Genomic DNA, 10,996 nt, shown 5'->3' on the forward strand with positions numbered 1-10,996 from the left:
CTCTCTATGTCCTGGATTTCCTGGGACTCTATGTAGATCAGACTGGCCTTAAACTCACAGAAATATGCCTGCCCCTGCCTTCTAAATGCTGGGATTAAAGGCCTGCACCACTATACTCAGACCTACCTCCCCTTTTTGATGGAATTACTCTCACCTGGACTTCACTATGGAGCAGGCCCTTCCACACACTTCTCTCTTTAGCTCAAGGGAACAGTTGCTTATGGCCAGTGTTCTCCATGAGGGGTGGTCTCTATGGTCACTGGTCACTCATACAAAAAAGGGCTGAGTATAGAGCATCTGACCGAGGGTTGGGGGTGGGGGAGAGGCAGCCTCACTAAGACACTGGAAAAGAGACAAGATCATCCAACACACTGCCACCAAGAGCCAGACCCCAGCAGTAGAGTCAGGGCTATTCTCCTGCAGGTGGATATCTGGTCTCTGGGCATCATGGTGATTGAGATGGTGGATGGAGAACCCCCTTACTTCAGCGACTCCCCAGTACAAGCCATGAAGAGACTCCGGGACAGCCCCCCACCCAAGCTAAAAAACTCTTACAAGGTCAGTACTGTGTTAACTACTCCCCAACCTCATACCTTCTAGCCCATTACTCCTGACACAGGAGGACGGGGATGTGGCACCATGGAATCAGAAGGGTATATATATGCTTTCAGTCTTTTTCCACATAAAACCTGAACTGGATGCAAAGTCACATGTATGTACTAACTCCCAGGTTCACACCAACAAATTTCCACCTGCAGCTGCAGCAGGAAAGCCACTCCTCAGCAGGCTCTTGACAGGAACCCACGTATACTTTATAAGGAGCTCTAGCTGTCTCCCAAGGAGGGGTACAAAGTACAAACCCTTCAATCCTACTTGTCTGGGGCCCCGTACCAACACAGTGACATCTCACAAATAGACTTGTCCTCCTGTGTGGCACATCCTGACCATAGCTGAGCCACTGTTTGTGCCTTAGAGCCAGTATATATACTTACTATAATGACTCTCTCCTGCCAAATCCATCCCCCTGCTGCCAGGTTGGCACCGGACAGTTAAATGGTACTGCCACCTAGTGGCCAAAACTAAAAATGTCCCAGAGGATTGAAGCGCAATTTCTAACAAGTTCTAAGACAGATTGGTCCGTGGAGACTGCCCTTCGAAGCCTACGATGAGCAGGTCTCAAAGAGCAACCGTTAGTTAACTGTCCCAGGGAGGCAGCCTTCTGTAGCATCTCCAGGCAGCCTGGTGGATCAGGAACTGGATCGCTGATCCCAGTTCCATGCCCCTTTCACAGAGCTGCAGAGCCTGAATGCCAAGAGCCCCGAGAAGCAGGCAGGGGGAATGGGTCGTGTACGGAACCCAGCCACCCAGACTTCCAGACATCCTCGTCCCATTCATTGCTCTCATAACAGGTGAACTGGCCTCCTTCTCCTGCCTCATAATCCAACAATCAGTGAGCCTGGGAGGAACCAGGAAGTGAGAAAGCAGAGAAGATTAGGTGTGAGTTAGTGGGGCCCCAGCAGTCAGGCCGCAGAGAGGTGACTGTGAGCCATGGCTTCTCCTCACCGCTCTGTTCCACAGGTCTCTCCAGTGCTGCGAGACTTCCTGGAACGGATGCTGGTACGGGAACCCCAAGAGAGAGCCACGGCCCAGGAACTCCTGGATCACCCCTTTCTGCTGCAGACGGGGCTGCCTGAGTGTCTGGTGCCTCTGATACAGCTCTACCGCAAGCAGACCTCCACCTGCTGAGCCCCCACCCAGGGTGCACCTGCCACCTGTGCCCACAGGCAAAGGACACTGGGCAGCCATTCCATTGGCAGGGCCAACCTGCCTTGTCCTCTCAGTGTTCTCTCCAAAGATTGAATGTGAAGCTCCGCCCCTTCCCTCTTGCCCTTTTGCCCGCTGGGCCAGGCCGGACCTGCCCCCCTCAGTCTCACTCCCCAGAGTCCCAGTTGCCTTTGGGATGATAGTGACCCCTTCTGCAGGTTTGGCCCTTTGTTATTTGCACAGGGATGTTTCTAAGAAACATGGAGAGTGGTGCTCCTGGCCACGAGCCAGCAAAGCTGACAGGCTGCTGCAGATTTTTAAAGGCAGTGTCCACAGTGACCCGGGGCCACCAAGAGGGTGCATGCTCCATCTTCACATGGACACTTGCTATTCTCAGCTAAAGCTTCAAACCCTGGAGTCCCAGAGGGCCATGGGGAAGGATTTCACTGCCTGAATTCTTCTTCCTCCTGTGGTCTGACTTCTGGAAGCCCCACTTGCACCTGTTTCCTGTCTGTTCCCTGGCACTGCCTCTCCCTAGAAAGCCTCTACAGAACTGTGAATCGCCTGTGTGTAGGCCATGGGAGCAGCAAGGGGGAATCTTCTGAGAGAGAGTGAGGTTGGCAGTAAATGTGGTTCCATTTTCCAGGACATAGGGAACATATTCATTCTCTCTCTCTCTCTCTCTCTCTCTCTCTCTCTCTCTCTCTCTCCTTCCCTCCCTCCCTGTTTCTCTCTCCCTCTCTCTCCCTCCATTTCTCTCCCTGTTTCTCTTTCTCTGTTTCTCTCTCTCCTTCCCTCCCTCCCTGTTTCTCTCTCCCTCCATTTCTATCTCTCTGTCTCTCTCTCTCTCTGTGTCTCTCTCTCTCTCTCTCTCTCTCTCTCTCTCTCTCTCTCTCTCTCTCTCTCTCTCTGTGTGTGTTTGTAAACTTCCCCCAATGGCCCAGGTCCTTCCAGTTACCCACAGAGAGCCTCAGAAGAGCTGCCCACCTCTTTTCTGCCAAGCTCCACTCTGAAGGAACCGGCTTCTTGGACCTGGCTTTCTGCCTCTCAAGTGTCATGTTATTACCCCAGTGATGGGGTGTGTGTATGTCAAGTCTAACACATGCTGGGGGCCCTCGAAGTTTCTGAGCTTCTCCCACACTGAGGCAGGAATAGTAAGGGAGTAAACTTTATTTTACCTGTCAGCAACTTCTCAGTAGCCAGATCAGGGACCCCTCCTCTTCAGAACCCTGGGCTGGGACAGAAAGGTGAACCACCTCCTGGGAGGAGATCCCTCATGCCAAGGGATGGGCACCTCCTCGTGTGAGCCTGCTGCCCCGGCTGCCCTGCAGATACTAACCTGCCTCCTTGTCCTCCCTTCCTTCCCACCTTCCTGGCTGTTGTGAGACAGGGAACGCCAAGGAAGAACTCCAGTGTCTGGACCCTATCCAGATAATATTTTTAGACTCCTCTGCTCCCTGATGACCTGCATTAGGGCAAAAAAAGAAAAAAAAAATGCAAGGTCTTTTTTTAAGGGTCAGAGTTTTAAAACAAAAACAAAAGCATCCTTCCCTAGAAATTTTTGTGACTTGTTTGCACTTGTGCCTGTTTTAAATTAAACTAAATGTTCGAACCTTTGGGTTTTTCATTCTCTGGGATTGAAGCCAGCCAGGCTTTCTTGGAGCTGGATGCCCTTGGAGTGGGTGCCTCGTGGGCTCCTCCGTGGTTATTCCTTTGGCTTGGACACCTAGAGTGAGGGCTAAGGAAGGAGGGGACAGGAAGTGGGAGGCCCTAGGGATGGAAGCAAAGAGGAAAGAAGACTCTGGTCAGGGCTGAGCCCTGAGGAGCCATGGGGTGGAGGTGTGTGGGAGGGCTCTGGCAACCTGTGGCCACAGAGGCTGACCTCTTTCAATGTTGATGTCTCCCTTCTCCTGGTCTTCAGGCTGCCCACAGAAAGTTTCCTGAAATTTCTACCTGAGAGAAAGCAGCCCCTGCTCATTTGTTAAAACGGAAGGACTCTGAAATTTCAAAAGAGCAGGGAAGTGGCCAAAAATTTGGGTTCTAGCCCTGGGGTTGGGAGTGGGAAAGTTACCTTTTAACTTTCTCTTTGACAGTGATTTCAATCTTCCTTTTCTGAGCTCTATACCCAACACAATGCTCATTGAAACCACTTAACTTGGAGCAAGAGCCATACCCAGCCCCGCCCCGGCCCCGGCCCCGCCCCGCCCCGCCCCGCCCCGCCCCGCCCCGCCCAGCCCCAGCATCAGTTCTCAGAGAAGCAGCCCCTATCCTATGACTCTTTAGCTGTAGAATGGCCATGGCCAAGGCTGATGAAGGCAGGAAGTGCCTCCAAAGTGCACGCTTCCATCTTTTCAAAGGAAGCCGAGAGACAGCAGTGAGCAGGAAGGCAAAGAGAGGCCAGTTTTCCAAAGGAACAACACTGGGTTTATTACTGCTCCTACCCCTGCTAGTCTTTCTCAGCACATCCTCCAAACGCATGTGCCGATGCCTTTCACACCCTTCCACACCAACCAGTACTAAAGCGTCAGTGGCTGGGGCGACTCTTCACAATGATGACAATAATGGGAAAAGCAGAATATGCAGCAAAGTCTTTTCTACTGTGGGAGGGGACAAGGGAGGACAGCAGCCTCGGTGTACCTAGAACTAACAGGAAGTCCAGAGGGAGTGAAGTGTGCTGGAGTTCTGTACAGAGCCTGCCAAGGCTTAGCTAAAGCTAAGGACAGACAATAAAGCTCACAGCTCAGTTCAGATGGAAAAGATCTACAGTGTATCAGAAACAGCACTTTGAACCACCCATCTTCCAGCAACTCCACAGACCACAGACAGGAGCAGTCGTTTCCCCAACAGAGACTCACCAAGGTGACGCTCCCACAGGGTACACCTCAGTGACACTGGATGGTTGACAGCACCTCTGACACGACGTGTAAGCCAAATATAGTTGCATCCTTACACCATTAAAAATGCCACTACAGGTAGACATAGCTGAAGGACTGTGAGCAGGGAAGGGTCAGAGGAAAAGCATTATTCACTTGGAGTGTCCCAGCCCTGACCTTCTCTGACTTTTCAGACACTGTGGTATACTGTTCATCTGCCCCCCAGGGTGAAAAAAAGGCAGTTTGTATGTGCAGGTGTGTGGTGCAGAGGCTGGGAGTGTCTGTGTGCGTCTGGGTAGTGTGGGGTGGCAGAGAGATCACCCCAGAATGGATAGCAACTGTCATAAGACAACACACATGGTCAGGTCAAGGCTCAGAAGCCATAAGGGTTGGCCGCTCCAGCTGAGATTTTCCAACAATAGCCTTAGCTTTCAAAATAACTTGGGGTTTTTGGTAAAGGGGTCCTTGGTGGGCTTCTGAGCACTTCTTACTACACCCAGTGCTGACTTTCCTTGTTCACTGTTCCTCACTTCATTGAAGTGAAGCGACTTCAAGTATCCGGATTTAGTATTTTACGAGAGGAACACGCTTCATGGGTATAAAGTACACAGAGGCAAAAGTTACACGTCGATAATCTCCCGATGAAAGCTAAGTCTGCGCTCCCAGGGCGCAGCGAGGAGAGTGCAGAGGTGCCACCAGGGGGCAGCAAGGATCACGGTCCCAATTGTGGGCTGGTGTGTGGCCTCGGACGCCTGCGAGGGAGGACAGGAACTGCGGAACTCTCTGGCCCCTGCAAAAAGTAATTTCCGACTTCCTACCCTGTGACCGTAGACCCAGTTTCTGAATACCAGCGTTCTCTCTGGGCAGTTCCCTCGGAGTTGCTGGTGAGAAATCTTTCCACTAAGACGATCTTCCACAAAGATCAACGTCTTAAAAGACTTTATCGCAGGCAAGTGAGGGGCGACATGCTCACTCTTCGGGGTTCACAAACAGAAACCCGAGGTACTATCACGGCCAGAAAACTTTCACTGCCTTGAAGCAGGAGTTGTTTGGTTTTTTTACCCAACTCTGCTAGTACAGCTCTTCCACCAGGAGCTAGCACTGACACCAGGGTCGTAGAGCATGCAACCTGTCAAACTCTTTTCTTCGCCCCCTCTCGAAGCGTACAGTGTTGGAGGGCAGGGGCGGAGAGGGAGAGGACAAAAGATTCCGCGGGGAGGGGGCCTAACTACTTCTCCACAGTTGCCTCTGACTCACTAATCTGCCCAGTAATAAAAGCTGAAAGCTGGGCTGGGCCTGCATCCCACGCGGTGGGGCCCAGGCAGGGGTCCTTGATCTCGATCTAGCATCCATCGCGTGCCCTACCCTCCATTAACAGCCCAGCAAGAAGCAGGAGACGTTTAGCAGCCCCCTCCTATGCTCTCTCGGGAGTTTGATGTAATTTAGACCCGGACCTGCGGTTCGTGTGGGCTCTGACTCCCGCGCCTGCCGCCGTTTAACGTTGCGAACACTCCAGTCAATTATCCCTCTCGCGGAGGTGCTATTTAAAGAGACGTTGTCAGGTTCTTAAGCCTCGGATCAGACCTGCTGCTTTCTGCTTCATACACAAAGGCTCAAAACACGAGTTCTTTTGAGGGTTGGGAGAAATACAATTAAGCAAATCCTTCCTAACTGTTCTACCCTCCTGAAGCGCCCACGTGAGGAATGGAAGAGCTGGGAGGAAGGAGGAGGTGGGGTGCTATGTCCTTTCCATTTCAGGCCTCTGGGACTAAGTGGAAATATAAGTAAGGCTGGGCCAGGATGAGAGAAGCATTGAACCTCAAAGATGAAATTCAAATGCAGTCATTTGGGGGTCAAGCTGGCCCAGAAGCCAAGTGTTAGTAGGGGCTTGGGGTAGCAGTGACCCTACAATATCAATGAAGTTGAATCCTGGGTCTGAATGAAATAGAGTCAAAGGAAGTTTATTTCCCAGAAGGGAAGGCTAGTAAATACCTAAAGGTAGGGTCTTAAATCCCAAATATTCTTGTGGCCTTGAAGGAGGAGTTTATGCCTCAGAAAACCTTAACCACTGGATTCCTTCATACTCAGCCCTCTTATCCAAAAAGCTAATGGGGCCACCTCATTTCTCCCCTTTCTCCAACACTTACAGGGAAGAGAGACTTTGGTAGTTTGTCAAACTATTATGGTCAGCATCAGCGGGCACAGCCATCTGGGCGCTTGTTCTCCAAAGCCAGCGCTACTGTTTCCTGGCTGCCGACGTGATGGGAAAAGTTAGAAACAGGCAGGGGATGCTGAGTCTAGGCAGCTGAACCTCAGGGCTGAGGTTGGGCCTGAGCCATCCACCTTTCTGGCTAGAAAGCTGAAGCCTACAGAAGCAGCCGTTCACACCTCCTTCCCCCCAACCCCCCAGGACAAGGAAGTCAAGTTGGAGGAAGGTGGGAGATTTACGTAGGAAATACCGATGAGCACACAAGATGGGATCGCTTTCTTACATCTGGTGAAGGACTACAGGAGGTCCCCCTTTAGCAGTGGGGCGGGGGGGGGCAGCAAATTGCAGAGAAAAGAAGGACTTGGAGGAAAGGGAGACATCTCAGTAACTAGAGACAGAGTGGACTTTACAGGGACTCGACCTTCGTGCTCCTTACCGCTGAGCCTGTAGTACCACAGCCTCTGTGCCCGCCTGCCAAGGCTTTGGCCCAGGCACTGAGAAAGGCAGAGCGTTGTTCTCCAATTCTGGGCCACTCTCGGGCCCTGAAGCCTCCCCGACGAGGCTGGGGATGTCTGGGGCTGTGGAACGTCGGCGCAAACCCAGGCGGCCAGAGCCGGGGCCACCCTCGGGATGAGGACTAAGGCCAACCGGGGCTTGCTTTAAGGCCAGTGGCGCTCCCTCCAGCACCTCATGTGAACGCCATCGCCCACTCCCCGAAGACTGCGGTGAGTTTGGTCGGGCCATCAGAGCTCCTGCTCTAAGGCGTGCTGTCTCCTCCTCCGTCATGGTACCCAGAGCGAGGCTCATGCTCCGGCCCAATTCTGGCCTCTCGTTGCCTTGTGCCTTGTGACGACCCGAGCCCTTGCCAGCAGAGGCAAGCTCCCCTCCGTGGCCGTGGCCATGGCCGTGACCGTGACCGTGGCCGCCCGCAGCTCGGGCAAACCGTGCCAAAAGAGGGCGCGGTAGACGACGGGGACTGGGTCGTCGACGCTCTGGGCTGGGCTCCGGGGCAGGGTGGCCAGGGGGACTGTCGGAATTGGAGCCCCGGGCCGCTGCCGCAGCGGCTGCCCGACCCCAAGGCCCGGTGAGGGCTTGCACACAGGTCCCGTGGCCGCGGGAGGCAGCCAACTGCAGCGCGGTGAGGCCCGCACGGTTGGTGCGGTCAAGGCGTAAGCCCAGGCGGCGGAAAGAGCGCACCAAGAACTCCAGCACCGCCCCGTGGCCGCACGCCGCCGCCCACATCACCGGGCTGTTGCCCGCCGAGTCCGTCGCCTCCGGATCGCCGCTGAACTGCACCAGCAGCTGCACGGCGTCTAAGTGGCCTCGCTCGCAGGCCAGGCTCAGTGCAGTGCGGCCGCGCTCGTCCCGCAGGTTCACGGCCGCACCCTGCTCCAGCAGCAAGCGCACGAAGCGCGAACGCATCGCGGGGTCCGGCAGCCCCACGGCCACCATGAGCGGCGTCCGGCCCTGCTCTGCGCGGCAGTCGATGATGCTGCGGTCCAGCGCGTCCAGCACGAAACGGGCCAAGTGCACTTTGCCCGCCTGCATGGCCTCAAGGAAGGTGCGCGTACCCGCTCGTGGGCACAGGTCCTTGGGCTTGAGCATGGCTCCGGCGGCCGGGCCCGGGAAGTCCGACAGCTCCGCGCGGGGGCGCCCCTGTTCCCTCACCCCACGGGGCTACGGCCCCGGCCCAGACACCGGTACCGCTCTTTCCTCGCGGCGCGTAGGTGGCTGCAGCCGAGTGTCCTGCAGTTCCCGCTCAGGTCTCCCTGCCGCTCGGCTGCCTCGCCGCTCCCGGGGCGTCTTGCTTTTCCTCCCTGGGCCCTCCCGCCTAGATGTGTGGGCTGCTTGCTGCTCCCGACTCCCGCTCAAGCTCGGACTCCTCAACTCTTTGGCCCTCTTCCCCGTATCCGACGCCCCTTGGTCCCTCGTGGCTTGGAGCAGCGCCACTCACTGGCACCCGGGGCAGCCCCTGCTCCCCTGCTGAGCGGGTGGCTCCCGCCTGGCGTGCCTGCCTCCTGTCTCGGCGGGGAGCACCGCTCCTCCAGCTCCCAGAGCCTCTCCCCGCCTCCTCCTCTCCTGCGGGGGCCGGGACGCTTGCTTTTTTACTTGGGGGGCTCAGCGGCTCGTGAGATGCTCGACGCCTAGATACCTGGCTTTATAGCTTCGGGGGTCTCCATGGCAATGGCTGCTCTGGAAGCAGGCTGCACCTTCAGGGCAAACGGACAGGGAGAGGGAGACCGCCCCTGACCCCCCACCCTTTCGTGGGCCACGAAGTTGGGGAGCGGCTCCTCCTCCGCGCTCCCCTGGGAATGCGGCGGCGGTTGCCGGGCGGGGGCGGAGGCTGCTCGCCCGGGGCCACATGCACCCGGCGGGGCCAATCCTAAAGTCTCAGTCTTCTTTCTCCGCCCCCCGCCTCCGCGGGAATCGGTAGCCTGGGCTGCTTAGAAACTGGCGGGAGCCCCTGCCATCGGTTCTAGGTTAAAGGGACTGGGACCTCATCAGGACAAAACTGGACAATGCACGAGCTTGAGGCAGGCGAGAGACAGAGGAGGAATAAATTGGGGTATGAGGCATTTGTGCTCCGGACTGAGGACGCTCAGTCTGGCAGATGACTGCCATCTAAAGTGCAGCGAATCACAGCCACACACAATTGTGCCTCCCGCACACGCTCACTCAGAGCAGGGCGGGGGTGCATTCTCTAATCTCAGACGTCTCCAAGCCTGACAGCACACCCGCATGCCAGCTCCACGGTTGGTCTTTGTGAAGCAAGTCGACTAGACGCTGGCCGCTGTGACCCAGGGCAGGTGCCTTAGGACCTGAGAGTGTGCAGGCATTAGGACCCTCCAGGCACTACCTCCTATCCCCTCAAGGACAAGCTAGAGCTAGGGTCTAGGAAAGGACAAAAGACACAAGCAAGAATTCCCCGACAGAGCTCTTGAGCACAAAACCATCTCTAGGCCACAGAGCTCTAGCCCTAACCCCTAAAGAGAGGAGAGCACCTGAGATCCATTTTTCTCCCTCCCCCCCCCCCATCAGATGTGTGGAAAACTCACTGGACGCCCTCTTCCTTTGGACAATCAGCTCATGGGCGCTAGGAAGTGGTGATACTGAAGGCCTCCGCTGAGTCTTACAATGACTGCCCCACAAGCTCTCAGGTCTAAAGGGCTTGAGAATAGTTGGAATGGAGTTTATCTGTAGAGTAAGTGAAGGGCTAGGGACTTTTCTCAGCTGGTAGAGCATTTGTCTAATATACACAAAACCATTGGTTTGATTCCCAGGATGAAACCAGGGGTGGTGCTGCACACTAGCACCCCCAGCCCTTGAGAGATGGAGGCAGGAGGGTCAGAAGTTCCAGGATCATCCTCAGCTGCATAGTGAGGTTGAGGCCAGCCTGTGCTGCATGAGACCCTATGGTTGTGTTTCCAGCAACGGGAAACGCAGATGCACAAACTGAATTCTGAATGAACGAGATTTGTCTTCTCACTCAGGAAGACAAACCCAGGACTGAAAACAGCTGCTAACTATAAAACTCAGACAATTAGTGGAAGGGAGAGCAGATGATGGGAAGAAGAGGGAACTGAGGTCTTCTGAAGGCAGCAGCAGAGATGGTCCTTTAAGGATGAGTGACACTGGCTAAGAAACAAGGAAGATGATCCACACAGGGTTACAGGGACAAAGGCATCCAACAGACACCATGTTGAGGGTTGTGTTCAGGGGTCCTATGTTGTTAGAGAAGGGAAGCTCCGTGAAGAATTGAGGGGTGTTCAGTCTGGAAAGAGCAAGTTGCTTTGCAGGACACTCCTGAGGATTCTGTGAGGAGTGCTCTTGCTGGGGGGTGGGGGGGAGCAGCAGGGAAGTCCTGAAGTATCCCTGCCTTCTGGAGCACTTAGACTCCAGGATGGCTTAGGAGAGGATTCAGGCTAGACCCTACAACAGGGACTCACACTCCCCTTTGTCCTGTGAGACATATTACTAAGTGCACAGTCGGTGAAGTGAGCCCCCACACAATTCTTGGCAGGAGAGCCAGGTCTCAGCCTGTGTCATATACTGGCAGTGTCACCCCAGGGCTGCACATTCCTGTCTGTAAGAGGAAGCAGAGACAGAAACTCAGCCTGCACCACACAGGATCAGTGAGCCAGTGTTGGAG

The 10,996-nt window shown here is 55.0% G+C and overlaps 2 protein-coding genes across 7 annotated transcripts in view; one reads left to right on the forward strand and one right to left on the reverse strand.

Moving 5' to 3' along the window:
* Pak6 (p21 (RAC1) activated kinase 6) overlaps window positions 1-2,063 on the forward strand; it is a 33,354-nt gene extending 31,291 nt beyond the window's left edge. For 3 of the 6 annotated variants that reach the window (XM_034496578.2, XM_034496579.2, XM_034496580.2), the window contains 2 exons: window positions 424-558; window positions 1,579-1,889. In XM_034496578.2, the coding sequence (XP_034352469.1) occupies window positions 424-558; window positions 1,579-1,746 (303 nt within the window). In that variant the 3' untranslated portion in view covers window positions 1,747-1,889. Of the gene's footprint in view, window positions 1-423; window positions 559-1,291; window positions 1,410-1,578 lie in introns of all 6 variants that reach the window. The other 3 variants (XR_013108756.1, XR_013108757.1, XM_076929483.1) reach the window with 3 other exon arrangements.
* A 2,002-nt stretch (window positions 2,064-4,065) lies between these two features.
* On the reverse strand, window positions 4,066-9,812 carry Ankrd63 (ankyrin repeat domain 63). Its single transcript, XM_034495228.2, has one exon. The coding sequence runs from the start codon at window positions 8,449-8,451 to the stop codon at window positions 7,279-7,281; it is 1,173 nt and encodes a 390-aa protein (XP_034351119.1). The 5' UTR covers window positions 8,452-9,812; the 3' UTR covers window positions 4,066-7,278.
* Between the last annotated feature and the right edge of the window lie 1,184 nt (window positions 9,813-10,996).

This window comes from Arvicanthis niloticus, chromosome 2, assembly GCF_011762505.2.
Source record: "Arvicanthis niloticus isolate mArvNil1 chromosome 2, mArvNil1.pat.X, whole genome shotgun sequence".
NCBI classification, from domain to species: Eukaryota; Metazoa; Chordata; class Mammalia; order Rodentia; family Muridae; genus Arvicanthis; species Arvicanthis niloticus.